Source organism: Gouania willdenowi, chromosome 5 (assembly GCF_900634775.1).
Source record: "Gouania willdenowi chromosome 5, fGouWil2.1, whole genome shotgun sequence".
NCBI classification, from domain to species: Eukaryota; Metazoa; Chordata; class Actinopteri; order Blenniiformes; family Gobiesocidae; genus Gouania; species Gouania willdenowi.
In genome coordinates, this window is record NC_041048.1 from 20,663,902 (window position 1) to 20,687,959 (window position 24,058).

Consider the following 24,058-nt stretch of genomic DNA (forward strand, 5'->3'; position numbering starts at 1 on the left):
TGTGTCTGTGAAGGTGTAAAAGTTTGTCTTTTCACAATTTTGTAAGTTACCTGTGTTAAGCACTCCTTAGCCATGGCATTTCACAAACCCAAGAAACGTGCTTTAACAACAGCGGAGCGCGAAGCCAAGACAATGATAACAGGTAAACGAGCATGTGTTTTTTCACCCAATGGAGATGTATACAAGGGAGAGTGGCTGAATAACCTGAAGCATGGAAAGGGAATTGAATTTAAGAATATTGCTGGTTCCAAATTCCAAGGACAGTGGAAATTGGGAAAACGTGATGGATATGGTGTCTCTAGTGAGTGGAACTGTGAGTTAAATCAATTTGAAAAAAGCTTCATTGGTTACTGGAAAAATGGAAAGAAGCATGGTTTTGGTACCATGTTTTATAAAAACTTGGGTGTGTATGAAGGGGAATGGTGTCAGGGTGTGAAAGAGGGCTTTGGAATAATGTACTATGAAAATGGAGACATTTACGAAGGATATTGGAGAAGGGACATGGCACACGGGCTGGGAATACTTCGATTAGTAAATGGAAACAAATATGAAGGTTCCTTTGAAGATGGAATTGCGAATGGGAAGGGAGTGTTTTACTACTTTCATTTGGGCAAAATTTATGAAGGCCTTTGGAAGAAGGGATCACCAGTTTGTGGAACCATTTCTGATTCAGAAAGGGAGGAAGCTGCAACTCCATCTACGTATTCTATTACAACTATACGTCTGGTAGATGCGAATGGGGTTTTAAATGAGGCTGAAAAAGCTTACCAAGACCAGAACCAGGAGCTCAAGCTCATTCCACATAAAGAAATATAAGACTCTCCCTGAAAATGAGACCTTGTTGTCTGAATAAAAGACTCCCTGTAGAAATAAAAGGTTTTTTTTAAAAAAAAAAGAACAAAGAAAATAAATGAATAAAACAAGAGAAACATTTACACACCTGATTAAAAACCTGTTTTTGTGACAACCCACATCAACACATCTTCCCAACATGGACAGTGTAAAAAAAAATCTTTATTTCAGTGGGGAGAAAAACAACTTTTGGCTTTCAGTGTAGCAGTTAAGGAAGTAGGCATGTAATTGATGGGTCACCGGTTGAATCTAATCTGGGTCATCGCTGTGGGATGTTGAGCAAGTCTTTTAACCGTAACTGTGTTGTACGTCGCTTTACACAAAAGTGTCTGTTAAATGAAATTGTAATCTTATAATGCAGACCAGGACGTAGTTGGAAAATATGGTTTTCATTTGAACGTGTGCACATTTACACAGTTTTATTATTTGAGTAATAAAACTCAGATAATAAATGGACCAGCAAAAGTTTATGAAAAGAAGGGTTTCCTGAAACTGACATTAATTGGCAATTTGAATTTATTATTAGGAGTAACTAAACCCCAAACCCACTTTCCAAAAGTTGGACTAGAATCAATCAACTTTGATTGATCCAACTTTTCACATTTTAGTAAAAGTATTTTAATTTTGCGTATTTTGTTGTAAAATGTCAGAGTGACTGCCCTCTAGGGGTTGGATTGGCCCCGCCCCTCCTACAAAAGCTGGGAGGAGGGAGGAAGGTTTCCTCCGTGATTGGAGGAAACCCTCAGTAAGCATTGATTGACAGTTCCAATGCAGAGCTCCGTTCCGCTGCAGTGATGGGTGGGTTTTCTCCGGGTACTCCGGATTCCTCCCACTTTCCCAAACACACGACCGTTCAATGGCGGCTGGCCAATAGGGGGCGCTAGGGCGCCGCCCCAACTGTCATCACGTTTGTTTGAGACATAAAAAATTACAAAAATTAATAATGAATTGAAAATATCACGAAACAAATGTATATCTGTATTTAGATAATCAGAATAAATACAGACGTGGTGACGTGTTTCCTGTTTTGGGGTCCACTCTCGTTCAAAAGTCTGCTTTCCCTGCCTACCTGCTGACTCAGCATGGATAAAGACAGGTAGAACCATTTAAAGCACTTTTCAGAGAAGGCAAAGAAACATGAACAAACTACATTTGATGATTTCAAATCTTGAATATGTCCATATTTTGTAAACTAGGTTTTAAACTATATATTGTCAGGTCTTAAATTATGTATATTCATTTATTAATTCATTTTTGACCCCCGTTTTTATTTAATTACTTGTTAAACTAACTAAACCTGGAGGAAAAAAGTAAAATCTCAAAAACCAAATTAAAAAACATAACAAATTTCAGGAAGTATAATAACCCTGACACACACTCACTCACTCTATTTTATATACCAGAGTTTCTCAAATTGGGGTACGTGTACCCCTAAGGGTATGCGATGGCACCAGGGGGTATTTAAGAGAGAGAGAGAGAGAGAGAGAGAGAAGGAAAATTAACAAATGAAAGCATTAAAAATATGGGGTTTTATAAAGTTTATTTCTTTAGTTAAAATGATAATATTACTACATATTACCAACAATTCACAAAACAACAATAAAAACACCAAATAAGAGAAAAATATACTGAATAATAAAAAGAACAGACAACCAACAACCAAATCTGCAAAATGACACCAAAAACACACACTGAGAGATTAAAATACGTACATAAAACGACAACACAGACACGTTGCTATAATTACACAAACATAACAGAGAAAAATTCAAAATGACAAAGGAAACAGACTGAGATGGAATAATTTAAATAATACCAACCACACACAAAAACAAAATACACAAAATGAAACCAACACACACATTGACACAGAAAACCCACAAAATGATTATAGAAATGATACTGATCAGAACACTAACGGAAAAAAGAAGGATCATTCTCCTGGTCCCACATCAGGAGGGAAATTACCATAAATGATAAAAAAAATAAAAAATAAAACTATAGAAATAAATCTATTCATGAGGCACTAAATGCTGTTTCTTTACACTTATTTACAAAATGAGATTCTTTAAAATGTGTGTTATCACTCATTCATTACATCATTATGATCTATAGTTGTTTTTAAATAGTATTCTGAGCAAAATGTGGTAGTTGGACATAAGGGGGTACATGGATTCAGAAATGAGAGAAAGGGGGTACTTGAGCCAAAAAAGTTTGGCATATACTACTATACTATATTTCTTCTTATTTGTTTATGGGTTCAATGACAAATAAATGTGGTTAGTTTGAAAACAGTTCTGTGACTGCAATTGTCCTTATTTATTTGTTCAAAGCTACATAAAACCTGTTTTTGAGTGTACAGTATATCTATTTTGGAGTTGTAGCCCCCCTGGAGAAAAATGCACTAGCTGCCACTGTGACTGTTATGTTGTGTTCCACACTGTGGGGTGTACTCCTGGAGTGGTTAGGATAGATTTTATTTTTTTATGCCTAATTAATTATTATTTTATGCAGATCTTAGATCTTTTCCCTGTGGTTTAAAGTGTATCAGGAGTGGAGAAGGTGATGATGATAAAAGGTGGCGTAGAAAAAAGTCTTCGCTTGACAAATGACTTGTAAATAATAGGAAGTTTATTAATACAATCAATGAGTCATGTCGCAGAGCCAAAGACGAACACTGAAGGCTGTGCAGGCACACAGCGTCTATGAACGGAGAAAATCTGACAAAACAAATGGTATTACACTTAAAATGAGCTCAAACAAAGATAAGTCTATCTGGAACCCCCTGATTTTTTACAACTAGCAGATGGAGACAGCAGTGTCTCTGCCATAAAACACATGACCCCCTCATACTTTCTGACATACATCCTGGCAAATGTTTTTGGCTCTTACTTTCAGGCTTGCTTGCGTTGGAGATAAAGTCAACCTTTATTCAATCTTTAATAGAACAATATGCAGTACAAAATACACTACGGTCTGCGTTGTGCTATGCGTACTATACATATATATATATATATATATATATATATATATATATATATATATATATATAAAATGAGTTCACATCTTAAAACATAGTAAGAATTATAAAATGCAGCAAATAATATGTAATTATATAATTGAAAAGACATCTTTGGTATGGGTTTAGAAATGTATAGAAATGTTGTTCTATGAACAATATAGGTAAAGTCTCCACCTTTATGAATAGAATTATTATTGTGATCATATGTATTTACAGTAGGTAGCTTATATTATAATTATAACTTGTATATGGGTACTATATAATATTACTCTATGCATGTTTTATTATTGCAATTAAATAAATACATTTGATTGCATAATTGTGACCATAACCAGCCCTCACTAAGGAAGGCGGTCTGAAGGAACATGGTGTTTTACCAACTCCTGTAAATGTTATTGAAATTCATGAAAATGATAAAGCACACTTTTAATGTAACAGATTGACTTGATCAGATTATTGATCAGATTATATCAGTGTGGGATCAGCCGCATTCTTATGTCCAAACCACAGTTAAAATCTCTCCTTTTTTCCCCTCGACAGCTTAATATTTGTTTGTGTGGAAAGCCTGATTTTCTAAACTTCTTCTATTCCTGCGTTCAGAAATGATCAGTGCATCAGCATCATCTGTCATCAATACGGTACCTGTTCTAAAGCGTGACTGAGTGTGATGTGCTGGAGGTTTGAGGAAATAATCCCACAGAGCGTCCTGTTTTAATACAGAGGAGATACAGATGTTTATAGTAAAACAAAACCATTGGCTTCCGACATAATACACAGATTTAAATATAAATTATTTCATTCCTTATGGAGCTGATGTGAGCGAGTCCAAACTGAAGCTGAGCCTCATTTAAATATGTGTGGGAACAGTTCACTTTCATGTTTCACTATGGGATACACGCCTTTGTATCATATCTCAGAAGCCCAATCTCATTAGGCCAATCCTGATTGGTTGGTGAAATGTATTCATCCACGGCAGGTAGTCCCACCTACTCTAAGTACAGTGGGCGGGAAATACAGCGCCCTTGAAAAACCTCTTGTTTTTGATTCGGCTCACCGCTTCACTCAACACCGCACCACGGTTGTCGAACACCGGACGCAAGACACCAGTTCGTGGCTCGGTTAAGACCCCGCCCCCTCCACCCCACGCGGTCGCCAAGCCCTGGGTGTTGGTCCTCGCTTAGCTTAGCGGCTAGCAGCCACGTGCCAGCGCTAGCTCACCGCTTCTTCCTGCCTACACAGGGAAGAAAATGGAGAACAAGGCTCAGCACATCAGGGGGTCTGGAGGCTCAGAGGCTCGCCTCTGCAGGTGCAGAAACAAGATATCGGGCACCCACCAGCTCTGCTCAGGGGGCCTCGAGCTGGAACAAGCTTGGCGGACCCTGGACGCCCCCGGCTCCTGCCGCCACTGTGCCGTTTTTACGGTAAAGAGCCTCCGTAGCCGGCCGGCATGCCAAGCTGGCCTGTCTCAGCAGGACCCGTATCTTCCTCCCCACGGCACTCCCGTCGCGACAGAGATGAAAACGTACCTGTGTGGAGCCCACAGTGAGGATCGGTTCCAGCTGAAGCTCCCAGCTCGACCTCTCCACCGCTCCTCCACTGGAGGAAGACGTCCTTGAACCATACCTGTCAAGTTTTGGATTTGAAAATAAGGGAAATTTTCTGGCGCCCACTACGATCTGTCCCACCCGCCCAACCAAGCTCCAGTATCCTTTATATTTTATGATAAGTGTACAATAAATCTAAAATACCCACTTGTCAACCACTTACTAAATACAATTATGTGATTAGAATATGGTAGGTTGACCTTTATTAACATTAAAATGAACGTTCCTATTAGGAACTAGTCTCGATCATTTTGGGTTAAATTTGCTGATTCAAAATGCCACACAGGGACATTTATTAGCAAACAGCTGATCAATATGTGCACTCATTAATCATTTAACTGAGCTTTACATGTTGTTCTGAGAAGTAAAAGCAGTGACTCCTAAAACTAGTATTTGATACATAATAAGCTATTATATACAGTATATATATATTGATGTATGAAATATTATAGTTTTCAAATAGAAAACTCGATGCATCTTGAATCTCGATATATCTCCCAGCCCTAATTCCTAAATTATGAAACAGCCTAAATAAAAACATAAATGTGTATATGAAGCACATGTGTTTATTTAATATACTTACAGTTTATATACAAGTCAACACGTTGCATATTTACTGTTAATTTCACATTGCTTGTCTTTAAGTTATACATTAACATTTCATTTTCATTACATATTTTCTTTTAAATTCTCATGATCACTCATGTGGTTCTCTGGTATTCACTAATGACTTATTAGACACATTTATTACAGACTTTACATTCTTTAACACTTTATAAAGCAGTGTATATTTGTGGAGCTTGTGATTGGCTGATTTTTCATGGTGACTTACGTTGTTCCTTCCGCTGTGGTAGACGTTAAAATCTCAGGTATTAATCTAACAGAACGTGTAACTGCGTCCCATCCTGCTGCTCTTTATGAAGATAAACCCTGCGTCTCATTTTATAACATATTTACACCAGTTCTTTGTTTTTTTTTGCCGGAACGTCTTCATTCATTCATCTCTTCCGAGTTGTTTCCGGGTTTTTTGCCTGTCAGCACTAATCTCGCGAGAGCTGCCACAAAGCCAAGCCATTTCAGGTGGCAGTTCTCGCGTGGCTAGTGACGCCGTTCAGTTTAGTAAGACATCTTTTAATAATCAGATTCGGCATCTCGCTGCGTGCGAAGCATGCTGGTCCGGGTCAAAGGTCAGGACTACCCAGCTCCCGCCTAGCTCGTATCATAAAACGTAAACATGGCCGAGTCTGACAAAGATATTGAATATTTTGAGCGTTGTAAAGTGGATGTTTTAAAAGAATATTGTAAGAGACGTGGACACGTTGTTACTGGGAAGAGGAAGAAAGAACTGGTGGCCCTCGCTTGGGCATTGTCATTTCAAAAAGCGCCTATAGTTTTGACAAAACAGCAGGAACGAGAGGCTGTCAACCTTGATTATAAATCTCTGCTCGAGATCGATGTTGACAGTTGATCCTGGGGGGATCGAGCATATTGTGGCGAGAAAGAAAAGGACGCCAACAAACCCCCGAAACCTGCTGGGTGAGAGACACCTCTCTAACATGTACACCACAATATAATATTTGTTTACTAGTTAGCTTTAATGTAGTACAGTATATGTCAAACTTACTGATTTAATCCATTCGGCACGACGTTCTGGATCTTTTCTTTCAGTAGGAAATGGGATGAGTACGTATGGCGGGTCGCATATACATCGTGAGGTTCCTTTATTGCACTCGTGAACGGGGCAAAACTCTTTCATCCACGTATTAAGCCCACGTGTACCGTTGGAACAGCCACGCACTGAACAATGGCACCCTGGCATATTGCCTTAAAACGACCTTAAGCAAAGTAAATGCCTAAAAGTCCGTATAAGTAGCCGGTTGTTCCGCTAGACAGGGGCTTTGTTGACACGCTGGGCAGTCGTGAACTCTGACCCGGATATATTGACCCGGGAATTGCGCATGCGTACAGATAATGCTAATTTGGCTTATTATTATGACATTAAAATACGGGATATTTACGGGAAAATAATAATACGGGAAGATGGCGGAAAAGAGGGGTAAAATACGGGAGTTTCCTGGCCAAAATGGGATACTTGACAGGTATGCCTTAACTGGACTTTGGGGAAGATGAAGATGTCGCCCTTGAACTCCTCACATTAGAGGAGAATAAAGAAGACAACAACTTAATCACTCCGGCCCGGGCTGCACAGCCTGTGGCCTTCGTTGCTTCTCAGGATGGAGATGAGTGGAACATGCCAGCCCCCCCCGCCCCCCCCTTCCCCGGTTTAGACATGCTCGACGTGTGTACACATGATGCTGCCCAGCTGGCCATCCCCGGTCCCATTCCCCCCATCTTCCCGGAGCTGCTCGGAGAGATGGCAGCAGGAGCTCGGTGTCCCATCCCTCGGCTGCGGTGCACCTGCTTCCGCGACTGTCAGCAGTGCCCCTTCCAGAGACCGAGCCTGCCATCCATGTCTAACCATCTCCAGTCAGCCCTGACTGAGAAGGCTTACAAAGTGGCGGCGCTTACGGCCAGAGCGCTCCAAATCTTCCCCCTCGCATACAGCCTATTATGCTGAGCTGTGCAAGGGTTTTTTGGGCCGACTCAGGACCCGGTCATGTGGATGGAGATGTTGGTTGTCACCGACCTGTGTCTCCGTGTCTAACGCTGCGTGGTCCAGGCCACAGGGAGAGAGATGGGAGCGGAAAATCCCAGCTCCATCCCCACCTGCGCGGCACCAAGAAAGAAAAGCGTTTGCACAGGTTGCTTCCCAGGACTCGCGGCTTAAATATGCATAAACTGTCTGTGCTCCAGCCCTCCCTTGGCTGCAGCTACGCCGGCACGCCCAGGTCAGAGAGAAAATGAGAGCAATCGAATTGTTCCTCTTATCTTCCCTGGTGACACAGCTGGATTTTCCTTGTTCTCCAGCTCCACCTGTTCTGCCTTTGAGAGTGCACCTGAGCTACCAGCTACCACGGCCTGGCCCGAAGGCTACCGGGAGGAATGGACATTTTCAATGGAGGTTTCGGCTGTTGCCCACTTGTATTCATTTCTCCACTGCTTTAATTTTATCTGCGAAAAGCATTTAAATTACTTATAAATAAATTACTTACTTACTTAAACACATAATTTCACCATAAATAAATCAACCATTTGTTGCACCCAAGCCAAAGACTGAGGGCGCAACAAATGAAACACAAAAGAATATGTCACCATAAGCAGCAAGGTGGCGACACCCGCTGATCCCCCTCGGCGGGTGGGTTTCGCCTTATCCTGGTTTGATGTGCTCGGAACAGATATCTCAGGAAATACAGGTCCAGGCTTGAGCATGCCTTCCTGCTGCGCTGTGTACGACAGAGCGTTTGGTTCAAGTTTGTCGGTCTGTAGGGCGCATATTTCCACATCCCGATGTATCTTCCTCAAAACGTATGCGCTTTCCGGGGGATACCGCGTGCCCCTTTTTGGCCTTTCTTATACCGACGGTGTCTGTGCGGCTTGCATAAGCGACGACAACGTAACCGCTTGATTGTGTGGCCGGAGCGCACACGCATCTTTTATTACGTCACTTGCCTGACAGTGTGTTTTGTGATAAACGCGGAATGAGGCACGTTGTCCTCAGCACATGGTATGATCCTCCTGGGGCTATCTCTGTACTCGGTGCTTTTCATGCCGCACCTCTTGGCGGGCGGGTGAAAGCTTTTTGGGCATGCCTCACATTTTTCCAACCAGGAAAATATGTTCAATTCAGATTAGGTCCTCGGTTACTCAAGCTGGTGACAACTGCCATCCTTGTAATTTGCCCGGTTGCCTCCACAGGGGACAATTCCAGCTGTGGATGACCTCATGCAGGTTGAACGTCCAGGAAAGTGGTCACCACGGATCCCAGCCTGACGAGCTGGAGCGGGGTGCACAAGGGCCGGTCTGTGAGGGGTCACTGGGATGTGAGCCTACAGTGCTCTCACATCAATTATTGGAGCTTTCAGCTGTGTTTCTCTCGCTGGGACATTTCCTTTCATTCCTCACGCACCACCATGCCCTGGTGAAGACGGATAATACAACCACAGTAGCATACATCAACCATCAAGGCAAATTGCGCTCTTGCCGGTTGCACCTGCTGGTGTGCAGATTGATCCTGTGAAACTGTGGTCGCCTCCTCTAGCTAAAGGCGACGTACATCCCAGGAGCCCTGAACGCAGGTGCAGATCTGCTGTCCAGGGGGGGCGCCGATTTACGGGGAGTGGATGCTACACCCGGAGGTTGTAGAACGATTGTGGGCCCGTTACGCATGGACCGAGTTGGAGCCGTTCGCAGAGAAAGAAAACGCACTGTGTTAGACGCACGTACTGCCTTCTTTTGCCTTCCCCCCGTTAGCCTTGCTGCCCCCACCCTCTCCAGGGTTGAGAGGTTGGTGGCGTTGCATTGGTCTGCCATGCACTGGTTGGCAGAGATTTACCGGTTGCTGTGCGCCCACCCCTGGCAACTCCTGTTGCGTAGGGCCCTGCTGTCACAGGCTGAGGGCTCGGTCTTCCACCCTTACCCAGAGCGCTTGGCGCTTTGGGCTTGGCCCCTGAGTGGCGCAATCTGTCAGCCGTGGGACTCTCACAGAGTGTGATTTCCACCGTACAGAGCGCTCAGGCTTCCTCCACTAGGTCTCTGTACGGCTGTAAGTGGAGGGTGTTTGAGGGCTGGTGTCACTGGACGGGACTTTCAGTGTTCTGTAGGAATTATTTTGTCATTTCTGCAGGAGTTGATTGACAAAGAGAAAGCCTTCTCCAAGGTGAAACTGTATCTGGCAGCTATTGCTGCCTTGTCACATGGGCTTGAGGATAGAACTGCAAGTCCACATCCGCTGATCATTCGTTTTATGAAAGAAGCATGCAGACTCCTCCCTGTGTCAGTATTGGTTTCCCTGCATTGGCTTCCTGTAAAATCTAGAAAAGAGTTTAAAATCCTCCTGTTAGCCTATAACGCTCTATATGATCAACCTGCTGTATATCTTAAAGACCTGTTATTGCCCTATTGTCCGGGCAGATCACCCCATTCTCAGTTTACTGGTCTTCTGGAAGTTCCTAAAGTGTCTAGAAGTAGAACAGGAGGCAGAACGTTCAGCCAGCAGGTTCCTCGCCTTTGGAACCAGCTCCCAGTCTCAGTACGGGAGGCTTCTACTCTCTCCACCTTTAAGGCTAAACTCAAAACCTACTTATTTGCTAAAGAGTATATCGCATAATAGCGTAAACCTAACCACTAGGAAAAAAGCCCTAAACCTAAAAATAGGAACTAAAAACTAAGATTATATAGTAGAACACCAACATTATATTCAAACACAATCCACCATCTACACATAGCTCTAATGGGCTGCAATGAGAACTGCATTCAGATGCAGTTGTGCCGGGTTGTCGCCAACACCCCACTTCTGAACCTCATTGTATACCCATCACACTGCATACACAACATTTACACTGATGTCCACTCCATACTCATTTTCATTCCACTCACACATAGTTTAGCACCAGGTGTTTCCATGCAGGCAGACCTGATAATACTGTATCATGTTTTGCTGCAGTCTGTGCTTTCTCCTCGCCATTCTCTCGCTTTTCTGTTTCAGGTGTCTTGAAGCTGGAGTTGACAGTTCCTGATCTGTGGTTCATGGCTCAACTAGTCTGGGACACTCTGATGCTCTCCATCCGGTTCCGTTCTCCTCCTTCTGTCCACTAACTCCAACCAGTCAAAGCAGATGGCTGCCACCTTTGAACATGGTTCTGCTGGGGATTTATTCCTGTTTAAAGAGAGTTGTTATTTCCCACTGTTGCTAAATGCTTATTCATGTGGATCTTGTTTTTTTTTTTTTTCTTATTGTGAATTTTAGATTTTGATAGCACTTTGAGTTGACTTTTTTGTAATTTGCGCTATATAAATAAAAGTGAATTGAAATGAATTGAAATAATAACAGCCTACATAATGTACATGAGTTTATAACCCTAGACAGTTATATCTCTCTAGGCCTAGAGAATGAGGGTGTGAGCATGTCACCTGTATGTCCTTTGACTGTCACAGTTTGGTTTAGAACAACCTGTACACCTGTACACAGTAATTTGTAAACTCAAGACAAAAAATGCAGATATGGTGAAAAAAAACACCAATGTATGTACTTATTAATACTGGCTCCTGATTTTTGCCTTTAACAATGATGTCACCGATGATGTCATCTGCTGCTCTGATGAGAGAATATTCTATGATGTCAGCAGGTAGCTTATGTTCTTTTTAGCAACCAGATTCCTTTGGAATGACTCGAGCAGTCAGCTCTCACAGAACGACACTGTCTTAAGTAGGGTGTAAAAGTTTGCCTTCTTACAATTTTGAATAAGCTACTCATAGTCATGGCATCTCACAATCCCAAAAAACGTTTTACAATAACGGAGCTGGAAGAAAAGTCACGGGCAACGGGCAAACAAAAGAGTGTTTTTTCACCCAATGGAGATGTATACAATGGACAATGGATGAATGACTGGAAGCATGGATGGGGAACTGAAATTAAGCAACAGTCTGGTTCCAAATACCAAGGAGAGTGGAAATTTGGAAAACCAAATGGATATGGTGTCTATAGCGAGTGGATCAGTGAGACAAAACAATATAGAAAAAAATACATTGGTGAATGGGAAAATGGAATAAAGCATGGCTATGGTAAATTCTTTTATAAAACCGAAGCTGTGTATGAAGGGCAATGGTGTCAGGGTGTGAAAGAGGGCTTGGGAATAATGTACTGTGTAAATGGAGACAATTACGAAGGATATTGGAAAAGGAACACGATACATGGACTGGGAATCTTTCGATTAGCAAATGGAAACCAATATCATGGTTCCTTTGAAGATGGAATTCCAAATGGGATGGGAAAGTTTTACAACTATGAGACGCGCAAGGTTTTTGAAGGCTTTTGGGTGAAGGGATCACCAGTTATTGGAACCATTTATGATTTTGAAACGGATAAAGCTCCAACCCCATCTACGAATTCTATTCCAGAAGATATTCTGGTAGATATGGGGGCGGGGGATTAAATGAATACTGAAAAAGCTGACCAAGACCACAACCAGGAGCTATGACGTGCTCAATCCACACCATGGTTGTCTCAATATATTTGACCTTTTGTCTCAATAAAAGACTGCTTGTTTAAATAAAAGTATTTTTTTTTGAAGATCAAAGAAAACAAGTGAATAAATAAACATTTACATGACTGATTAAAAAAAACATGATTTTGTGACAACCAACATCAACACATCTACCCAACATGAACAGTGTAAAAACATTATTTCAATGGGGGAAAAAAAGCATCAACAGTAGGAAAACAAGTGTCTTTGGCTTGGGAAAGGTATTTGTGGTAATACAGAACAGCACACACTAACGGTGTAGTAGCAGTTTAGGAAAGCAGGTTGGAATCGGAGCGTTATCGGTTGGAGTCCAATCTGGGTCATCTCTTTGAGATGTTGAGCTAGTGCTTTAACCGTAAGTGCATTGTACGTCACTTTGAATAAACGCATCTGTTAAATGAAATTGTAATCTTGTAATGCAGACCAGGATGTGGTAGGAAAAGATGGTTTTCCTTAGAACTTGTGCACATTTACACGGTGAGTTTTATTATTAGAGTAAGTGCTGAATAAATGGGCCAGCAACAGTTAATGAAATGAAGGGTTTCCTGAAACAGACATTAAATGACAATTTGAATTTAATATTTATTAAAGGGAAGGGGGGATCTGGGGTAGTCACTAAGGTCTTTTCTGTATAGTTTTCATGTTTTGATAAATGAGTGATTGTGCGTATGTTGCCCTCTGATGAACTGGCGTGTGGGTGTGATGGGTGTACCACTGCCTAGCGCACGATGATAGCTGGAGATATGCACCAGCAGATCCCTGCAACCCTGAAAAGGAGCAAATGGGTCGGAATAATGTTGGATGGATAAATTAATGGGTCATTGATTTGCGTTTTTTCCTCTGTGCTTGGGTGGGTTTCCTCCGGGTACTCCAGATTCCTCCCACTTTTCCAAACACAACTGTTATGAGGTGTTCCACATCAAATATTTTCTTTGCCAATTTTATGTTTTTTTTTAAATTAGTTTTGACAAAGTGTTTTTTTTTTTTTTACCCATTTTGTTTACATTTTGTTGCACACCCCGCTGGATATGGCAGAGTGGGAGTGAAAGGTTGTCTATTCTTGTGTGTGTTAGCCAGCAAAGACCCTTAAAAAAGGAAAAAAAGCAAGCACATAAAAATGGTTTGCATTTTAATTTCAGGCAAACTACAACCACACCAAACAGTTGTTGCAGTGAGAGAAAAATGTGCAGATCAATGATTAATTCTCTGAAAAAGCTTTAATATAATTACAAGTATATCAGTGCGAAGAAGAATAAAGCAGTCACAAAAAAGAAAAATGAGTCCATTCGTACACATAAAGGCTTTAGTTTGTCATATGTTTCTTTAGTTTACCTTCAAAAGCTCATCTGAAACAATAAAACTCACAGATCTGTTAAATTCCACCCAAAGTGCTGGACCTGGTGTGGTTTTGGTCTGCACCAACATGGTTCTTTATTTTCACATTAAACTTATCATTAGAGAAACTTTGCTTAACTTATTTTGGAGTTTTTTCATTGAAAAAGATGATTTTTAGATTAAAGGCATACAAATCTGTGGATTCCTCCAAAAAAGTTTTCTTGTTAAAGTGCAGCTGAAGTAAAAGTTTTCGAGTTCAAAAAAATGCAAGGCTTACTTTGGAGGAAGGCACATCAGTGAAAGAAAGTGCAGTGGCTCTTCATATTTACTTAATAACTTTTTAATAGTCTATTTAAAGTGCAACAAAGAGATTACTACCATTATCTGGTAACAGGAGTAACATTTATAGTAGTGCTGCCAACTGTGCCAATGACATATTCACTTTAATTTTCATGACATCAGTGACGGTTTCTGCACGCTTGCAGACCAAACCCAGCCAGGTCCTTGTCTCAGCACAAAGGTTAAAAAAGAAAGCTCTCATGAAGCAGATTGCCCTATCTTCAGTCAAGCATGTGCTCTCCACGGACAATGTGTGAAGAAAACTCATAGCGGTCCTGGCTGTGGTGGCCACAGATGTTACACTCAAAAGGCTGGCGAAACCCATGGCAGCCCATGTGGATAGTAAACATGACGTGGTCTAAGAAAATCACGCGGCAGTGCTCACAGCGAAAAGAACGCACAGACCGTCCTTCCCCATCAACCACTCGAAACGCCTCCCTTGAGGTGGAGGAGGGGGCTGTGGGTGAGCTTGAGGTAGGGATGAAAGTGGATGGAGGGTGGCCCGAGTGGCCCCTGTCCTCCGTTTTCCTCTCTGGGTCTTTGGTGTGGCTGGGACTGTGTGCGTCTCGACTCCTGTGGTGTGCCAGGTTGTGGTCGTTAGAGATGAGGAGGTGGTGGCTGTTGTTTGTCAGTAAGGTCGGAGTCAGTGCAGTTCTGTTACACGTTTCATCCAACATGCTTTCGGTGTCGGTAGAATCTTGGCAACCGTTGCTTGGTGAGGTTAAGTGACATCGAGCAGGAGGCAGGTCTTCGTGACCTTCAGCTGCCCCCCTTCCCCCTACAGCCACAGCCGTCTCCCCAGGTCCTGTCCCTGTGCAGCCAGCCCTTTGGACCAGAGCAGTGGGAAAGTGAGTTGTGCTTTGGATCGCCCCAAGTTCTGACAAACAGGAAGGCCCTGAGGTAAGAAAGTGTAAGGGCCTTATTTGGTCTGATACGCCTCCTGATCCATTACGTTCTACTATTGTGTATTCCCCTGCCAAACCAGTATAGTGCGTGACGTCAAGGTTGACTGCATTCAAGTCACGGGCTTTATCAAGGCCAGCATAAGGTGCATCTGCCAGGTCCAGCCTCATGTGTTTTAGCCCTGCAACATAAGAGACAAATGTCATTTCACAGTTAAAAAAATAAATAAATCAGGCATCAAGCAAATTAGAAAGTTATGAAACTTTTTTTTTTTTTTAATTCCAGGAAGTCACTACAAACACGGTACATATACAGCATACTTTAATAATGGTATTTGTTTAATCCTATTTTAGGCAGCAGTTTATTGCAGACCTTCCACACTGAGACCAAATGCTCACCTACAAATTTTTGTGGTGTGGATCTCTTGCGTTTGGTGATGCTGTGGGCGAGCCGATCTATAAAAGCCATCTTGTCTGAGTTTGGCTGCAGTAGAGAGTCTGGTGTAAACTCCAGCTCTCTCATCTCCTCTCCTGCACAAAGTATAAACCAGTGTTAATTTGGAAAAAATATCTGATTTAGTTTTAGTTATATTTACTAAAATATAATGTTGTTTGCAGTGGTGTGTACTAGTAACGTATTACATTTACTCTGTTACATGTACTTCAGTATTTTTTTTTGATAAATTGCATTTTTAAGAGTTGTGCAGGCACATCCAAGGCCCCACATTCGGACTCTTTGTCTTTCAAATGTCATATAATGTGCTTCCTACTTTGTCAGCCCAAAATGGTAGAGATCTTAACTTTTAAGAATTCCAAATCAAATCTGAGAAAACTTATGGTAAGAAAGCTGAAATGTTACTAATAGCAATAGCAATAGCAATGCTAATAAGCTAATATCTAGTGAGTTAACCTTTAATATACGCAGCAGGTTAACACAATGAATTCTGCTGCACAACCCACCTCTGTTGGTGGTTTATTGACTGTCACCAGGTTAACTACAGTATATGCCACCTTTTAGCAGGTGTAGTGGGTTAAATGTGGGGGATACATATACCATATGTAACTAGAGAACCTAAGGATTAAACACATACTCAGCTTATCAGCAAGGGAATGAAGAAACGCTTCAAAGTTGATAATGATGTTTGTAAATACACAAAGTCACATTTGATGTGATCAACGCGTAAGACCACATGTGATGAAATTATAGTTTTGTTTTTATTAGTCGAGAAAGATATAAATATATTTTGATATAGTTTTGGTTAACATTTTTTTTTTTTTTTTAGTCAGTCTCATTATTGTCACTTTAAAAAATGTAAAAACTTGACAAAAATCTTTAACACTGGTATAAACGAACTGTTCAACTTCCATCTTACTCGTGATTTGAAATTTGTTCGGGTCTGTTGGTGTTCTCTGTGGTCTATGTTTGATGTAACTAGTATTTATTGGTAGGGTTTTATAGACACTGCAAAGCTCTGAACAGCTAAAATGCCAACAAAGAATACCTGGATTCTGAGCACTGGCTGCCTGCTGGGACTCCAGGCTCTGTAGGTAGCTGTGGCAGCGCTCCCGGTGCTCCTCCAGAGTACTCTGTTGCTTGTAGCTGCGTCCACAGTAATTGCACTTGAATGGCTTCCCAACAGTTGGAGAAGACACTAGAGACATAGTGGAAAAGGAATTGTTGTTTTTGTATTGTACATTCAATTGAAGAGTCACAAACTAATTGTGCAAGACCAAATCAAATTAATCCCAGATCTCCTTAGCCTTAATGAGGATGAATGTGCATTAACAATAAAATGGATTTTAGGCATCATTGCATCACTTTCAGTGTTTAAGAGGTAAATGCCGTGAAAATAGTTTTCTCCCAAAAGCCAATTTTTAAGAAATACACCAACAGATCAGACTAAAACATGTCTTACCTGCATGAGTACGTAGGTGGCCACTAAGCGCATCTCGCCTCCGACAGGCATAGTTGCAGAATGGACATTTAAAGGGCTTCTCTCCTGAGTGCAACTTGATATGTCGAAGCAAGTTGCCCTTTTGTGTGAAAGAAGCACCGCACTGATTGCACTGAAAGGGCCGCTCACCTGAGAGGGATCAAACACATTTATTTGAATTTACAGTATCCTAATGGGACTTCACAATTGACAGAGTTGCACATTGAGGCCTATAAGGTGGCCATGTATTTTACCAACACTAGTAAAGGGCATACAACACCAAACTTAATATTGATGCTAAATTCAAGAAAAAACATGTCCTTAATAGTGCGTCCATGAAATTGTGCCCATCTTGATGTTAGATTTAGCATTTTACTGTTGCTTTTAGCGCATTTCTTGTCTGTTTTTCGGAGCATGACCATATATGGGTTGTGACGCAACAGAGAAGCTTCCTTTAGACTCTGCAGCCTGAGAACTCAGACTGACAACACGTACAGAGTTAGATAGCATCATCACTATTGGCTCAAAGATGGCTCCATACTGCGTAGCAGTTCAATGTAATACGACTTCTGTGAACAGGGTTTCCTTATTTACGTGGAGCTTGATGGAAAGCCTGCTTTTATTAGACAACTGTAGGAACTTGTCAACAACATAGGTGCATCAGCGTGCACGTGAGCTCCACTCTGTATATGTATCTGTCTGCATATGCAACAGACATCCGTCATTACTTTGTGTGTGAACTCTAAAACCTGAGCACTATGTGTGGGTTTCCAGGTTGGAAAAATATAAGCAGCCACAGAGCGCACTACCTTATTACGAAGTAAGTCGTGTAATTCCTCGAGTTCATATCAATAAGGCTGAAGGAATCCTTCAAGCGGAATGTTTATTTCCAATTAATTCTTAGATTCACCTAAGCATGAAGAGGAACTATTTTCAAAATGAACTCCTCCAGAAATCAAACTTTCGTGTGCTTCGGACGTATCGCTCACGAGCTGAGGATTCCTGAGCTGACGTCACAGTCAAATCGCCAGATTTCAAGCCGTGCTCGGCAGAAGTGAAGAATAAGATGTTAAATTAAAGATTAAGGACAAACTGAGCATCGTTTGGCAGATTTATTACCGCATAACAGCCTTTTTGTCATTGAATAAGATGGTGTTAAAAACATAAGATATCAAAACTGTCATGTGCCCTTTAACAACACAGAACAATTAAAAGGCCGAGCCTAGATTATGTACAAACTGTTTGCCAGTATTTTAGGTGTAAAATCACATTGTATAAAAGCATATTAAAACTAAACTAATACCTGTTTACCTGTGTGGCTGCGTTTGTGCACCATGAGGACATTCGGTCCAAGGCAGATCATTCCACATATGTCACACTTCAGCTTTCCATTCTGCAGCGTGCTCACTCCAGCCGAAATCGTGTCAGGATTCCTCAGTTCCCTGTAGCGACTGCCGCGCTCAGATCTGTGGTCAGAGCCTTCCTCCTCAACCTGCTCTCCTCTTTCATCTTCGATACTGCGATCGGGGTCTTCATCACTGTACAGCTCCACTTTAATGGAGTTAGCTGCAATGGTAAAAAAGCAGTTTGAGTAAACCAAGCGCAAAAAACTAATGAAATGTGTGTTTGGGTAATAATTTTTGTGTTACAACAAAGCTTCTTGGAAATAAAGCTTTACTGGTAAAAACAGAGATGAATGAAGCTAATGTAGCAAACATCTTGGCAATTTACTCAAACAGAACTATTAACAACCACAATGGTTCTGCATGTTTCTTCCTCCAGAACACTCACTTCAGTCAGTGGAACAAGATCCCAAAAGACTAAAACCCATTGCAAAAACATGCATTCCTAAAAAAAACAATATTTTCCACTATTTGCTTATTTTTTAAGCATAGGTGGCAATTTATTGTGAAGGGGTGGAACAGGATGTTAAATGACCATATCACATCATTAAATCCACTCTACATATTCATGCGTTTATGTTTCCGACTTAAATGTTTCAACCAACCAAAGAAAAGCCCACAGCTGAAAAAAAAGGGCCAGTTTTTACTTTGACACTACCTGAATAGGCTCTACTGTTAATCACAACACAAATACATTCCTTACCAATGCAGCACCATAATAAAAGAGAATAGTCAAACTTTCCAAAATTGTAGGATCAATTATAACTATAACGTATCAAACCCAAATCGCATACATTTCTTCTTAGTTTAGATTCAACCACGTTATTACAAACAAAGCAAGAACCGCAGCACCAAAGAAAACTAAACTTTATAGCACTTAAATACATTTCTATTGAACTTAAAGGTGTCACAAAAAATATTCCTTGAAACCATGTGTTCATTTAACAGTAGATTTCCATGGACCTGATCCTGGAGAGCCAAAGTTTAGCTCGTTTTCACAGTCTCGCTGATATAACAATCCTAAATGTGGTGAGTAGCTTATTACTAGACCTCATCAAATCTGCATGATGGCACTTTCATTATATTTGGATGTATTTCAGCAGAGAGATATCTAAATGAATGTCACATAGTGGCTCTCCAGAACTAGGGATGTTGCTTCCTTTAATTCTGACGCACCACTGAGGGAACGCCTGGGAGAGTTCTCCTTGCTATTTGGGGTGCTCATTGTTGGACCTCCAAGTGCTCCAGAAAACTCTCTCTCCATTGAAGTGTCTCCATTTGCTGCAAACAATTGAAGGACAAGGTCAATCTCTTACTGAACAACCAACATTCTTGAGATGATAACCAATGCTAACTAAATGATTTGCATTTCCTGAAGAAAATGCTCGTGAGGGTGCATGTGCAACAGGTAGGAAAGGAAATACAGTAGTCACAAAGTTATCGTTTATCTTTCCTGATGATGTCACAGTCAATATAACTCCTCAGAGTCAGTATAACATTGAGTATAACCAATTACCAAAAGGTTTGAGTGGGGATTTTTTTTCCCATTTGCCAATTATTCAATACCAGTTAAACTTATGAAAACTCCAGAAGAGATCAGATATGTCCTGTGTATTCTGAACCTTTTGATGACTAAATTTGTGCGATGTGTCTGCAGACAATGTTTTGTTCTATAATAATAATAATAACAATAATAATAATAAAGTATAAGGAAAACACTCATGACTCATACCTGATATATAAGGTTGTTCATTGCAGTCATCAACCTCCATGCTAGATCAACCAGAAGACTGGAAGGAAAAATACATCTGCATGTCACCCAAACATAACCACTGAACAAATGTTATTCTGCTCAGGATGCTAGCATGAGACGGTCTTGTTTTGTATTAGAATTTATTTCCTAAAACCTTTGAGATGTACTTTTATGATGTCAAACGGCTTGAGCAGAAATGTGGTAAAGAAAATTCTGATTTGTTGATTTCATTTTCTCTGAAGCTGGTCTAAATAAGCACCTTTGATAATAAAATCTAAAATAACTAACATCTGATTTATCAACCAAGTCCTGACAGCCTGAACCACACACTCTGTAATTAACCTATAATCAGAGGTGAAAGTAACGGATTACAAGTACTCACGTTATTCTAATTGAGTTGCTTTTATGGGTACTTGAGTATATTTCAATATATACATGTATTTCTAAAACAGTAATTTTACTTTTACTTAGGAACACTTTAAAATAAGTAAATTAATTGGTTACCGTACATTTTTAGACCCAACTGCTACTGAGTAAGTTATTATTTCTTGTTTTAAAATGATCAACAGACAACAAACCAATGGCTGCAGCTTTCTGACATAGGAAAGGCGACAGTATCATAATGCAATATTATATATAGTCATTGGGCAAGGCACTTCACCCACATTTCCTAGTATGAATGTAGTGTGTGAGTGAGTGTTGGTGGTGGTCGGAGGGGCTGATGGTGCACTTTGGCAGCCTCGCTTCTGTCAGTCTTTCCCAGGACATCTGTGGCTACAATAGTAGCTTACCACCACTAAGTGTGGAATGAAAGAATGATGCCTTATTTCTGTAAAGCATTTTGAGTGTCTATGATATAGCGCTGTATAAAAATCCAATGCATTATTATTATTATATATTAATACAATAAATGAAGTTACAATTGTGCAAGATTTGGTCTCTTCCTTTTTAAGTTTATACACAAGATGTTTACTGTATGCAAGGGAACCGTAGCAAGATTTATTACAAAGAATAAACGTGGTGGAGGTGAAAGTAACTATAGTAACTTTTACTTTGAGTACTATTTCATTGAGCTACTTTTTACTTGTACTTGAGTGTTTTATGTTTGACTTACTTGTACTTGAGTACTATTTCAATGAAGTCAGGATAGGAGTAGGATTATCAGTACTCTTAACATCTCTGCCTATAATAACATTGGCAAAGCAACTTAAATATACCTTTTATTTTTAATGTATATAATGTGTATAATGCCTTTGGAAAGCACTCTGTAACATGTGTTTTGAAAAGTGATATATAAATAAAGTTGGCTACTAGTGAGAAAAATGTCATTTTTGCCCATAGTTCAGAGCCTTTAGGAAAAAAGCTTTCACAATCCATCCAGGTCGTGGTTACGGCATGAACTGCTAACGTTAGCATGTGATGAAATCATGTCTGCTCCACTTTCCAAGGCTGTACAGCATTCCAGCAACAGAAACCCACCGCTAAACAACGCAAAAATAAGAGTCAAAGCACAATTAGTGCAAAGGCGCTTAGTGTTTATCCATGACATGAACTGACAGTAGAGCTATCTCACTCTGCTATCCATCCGTGTATAAAGCTAGCACAACAACTTCACGCTGGCCTGAACAGACGGTCCATGTTTCCTCGCCGGTTGCTATGGCAGCCGCCACCACTCAAACCAAAGGACCTGCTAGCTGCTAACTGTTCGCCGTTAATACGGTAAACCGTACAGTGTACACCTGTAAACAGACACCTGTACATACTTTGATAGTTGATACATTGTACTGTGCAATATCTGTTACCTGTCGCTTAAAGAGTCGCTCGGTGAAGGTATTGTGTGCTTTCATCAGCCTGCTAATCACGGTAACATCGCTGACAAGGCTTCACTGCTGCGTTCAAGGACTTCCGGGTTAGCTAAGGCGCGTGCAACTGAGGGAAATGTGACAAACATAGCATGCAGACCGACCTATTATACATATTTTAATAAAGCCACATTTTATGAAAAACTTATGGAAGCCCTTTTCCGCCACTAAAAAATAAATAAAATCATAATGATTAATAATCATAATTATTATTAATTAGTTGTCATGTTTATGAGATAGAAAGTCATGAATATGAGTTAGTAAAGTCATAATTAAGAGACAGAATGTCATAATTATGAGTTAGTAAAGTCATAATTATGAGATAGAAAGTCATAATAAGCCTTTTCACATTCGGAAATCTCGTTCAGTGCTCACGCGTGAGTTCAAAGGTCAAGAAGGATAAATTCGCCTTGGCTGACAATGACTCTGACAGAGATTTAGATTATTTATTTTTTTACCGTTAGAGCATTGATTCCTTGAAATATTTTTTGTGGAAACGTGGCATCGGTCTCCAAGGCAGAAATAGCTAATGCTGCACACGAGCTGAAAATTCAGGTTTTTTCCCTGACTTTTTAAACAGTGACCAATCAGCTGATCAGTGCGAATTCACTTTTTGGTCTGTTTCGTGTGCATCTTGTGCACCTCCTTCAAAATTGTAAATCTATTTAAAATAAAAGCTTAATAAAAAATAATTATGTGCCTGGTTAGTGAATGGTGTACCTCATAAATTTACCTTTTTCAAAGTGAAAACTCATACTGTCCTTTTCATACTCGGAAATCTCGCTTGTCCCATCAGTAATAAAGACTTTACAGTTGTTAAAACAATTACACAATTTCAAAAAAGAAACAAACAATAAGAAAGGTAAATACAGAAAAAAATACATAATCACAAGTTAAAAGCTTGTGGAAACAGAGGTCTGTCGCTTTAATACTGCTTCTCTCATCGGTTTTACAAAAGTGCTCAGATATGTGCATCATTCCCCGGTAGAACTAGGGGTCACCTGTGTGGAAGCGAGGGGTCTGCCTTGCTTCAATACTGCTGTTGAGCTGCTCCCATCGGTTTTTAAAAGTGCTCGGATTGGCCAAAAGTGGCTTCAGCGGAAAGCCCTTGTCCCTCCTCAAGTCAGAATATGTGTAATATTAATAATATTAACAGTATTAAAACACTAAAGATCTCTGGAATAAAATTACAAACGCTGGTCGAAAATATCAAAGATCAGAGTGGACGAGCTTGTTTACGTTTATATCCCTCTCGACCTATGATAAAGAATCAGCAAAAAGTTCAAGCTCGTTCCTCCAGTGGTTTAGGCTTAGATTTAAAGAAACACAATTCATGAATATTGTATTTACATAACAAAACAATATTATTCAACCCAAAATCAGTCATATTATCATTAACAAACAAGCCAAATTTCAAATCTGATACAGCAAACATATTAAGTTGAATCCCTTTAGATTGAAACCAAATCTGAACATCGCTCCAAAAACTCTGCACTATGTTAGTCCCGACTTCACAAAATTAGGGATGTCCTGATACAACTTTTTCACTTCCGATACGATACCAATATTGCAGCCTTGAGTACTGGCCGATACCAAAGTCGATCCGATATGATATTAGCACAAATCATACATACTTTTATTATTTAATTTGCAGTGTGGAATGTTAGAAAAGGCTTGATCAAGTGATGTTACTCAAACAGAGAACAATAGTCAGTAACAGTAGATATGAGAAAAACTGACACATTTATTATTAACCAATTGGTTACATACATTTTAACCTTCAACATAATATCTACAGTATTCTACAATTGAATAAATATAATATAATATATATCGGAAATTTTAGATGCGGTCCATTAAAATCTGATGTTAGTTTTTTGGCTGATATCGGACCGATATCAATATCAGGT

At 40.4% G+C, this 24,058-nt stretch overlaps 2 protein-coding genes across 2 annotated transcripts; one reads left to right on the forward strand and one right to left on the reverse strand.

The window, feature by feature from the left end:
- On the forward strand, window positions 1–816 carry LOC114462990 (MORN repeat-containing protein 3-like). The gene has a single exon (XM_028446182.1). It carries the CDS (start codon window positions 73–75, stop codon window positions 814–816), a length of 744 nt encoding a protein of 247 aa, XP_028301983.1. The 5' UTR covers window positions 1–72.
- Window positions 817–13,844: 13,028 nt separating this feature from the next.
- Window positions 13,845–22,208, reverse strand: LOC114463383 (zinc finger protein Eos-like). The gene is made up of 8 exons (XM_028446919.1): window positions 22,089–22,208; window positions 20,266–20,323; window positions 19,710–19,814; window positions 18,442–18,696; window positions 17,113–17,280; window positions 16,699–16,848; window positions 15,596–15,727; window positions 13,845–15,378 (listed from the first exon to the last, which is right to left on the reverse strand). The coding sequence occupies exons 2-8, from the start codon at window positions 20,303–20,305 to the stop codon at window positions 14,516–14,518; spliced, it is 1,713 nt and encodes a 570-aa protein (XP_028302720.1). The 5' UTR covers window positions 20,306–20,323; window positions 22,089–22,208; the 3' UTR covers window positions 13,845–14,515.
- Between the last annotated feature and the right edge of the window lie 1,850 nt (window positions 22,209–24,058).

What these genes read in the sequence shown, in the direction of transcription:
- LOC114462990 (XM_028446182.1), top strand. Translation starts at nt 73, where the DNA reads ATGGCATTTCACAAACCCAAGAAACGTGCTTTAACAACAGCGGAGCGC.
- LOC114463383 (XM_028446919.1), bottom strand. Translation starts at nt 20,305, where the DNA reads ATGGAGGTTGATGACTGCAATGAACAACCTTATATATCAG. An exon ending in GCACAAACGCAGCCACACAG is followed by an intron (nt 17,281 to 18,441) that starts GTAAACAGGTAT and finishes GATCCCTCTCAG; the next exon opens with GTGAGCGGCCCTTTCAGTGC. An exon ending in AGCCAGTGCTCAGAATCCAG is followed by an intron (nt 15,728 to 16,698) that starts GTATTCTTTGTT and finishes TACTTTGTGCAG; the next exon opens with GAGAGGAGATGAGAGAGCTG.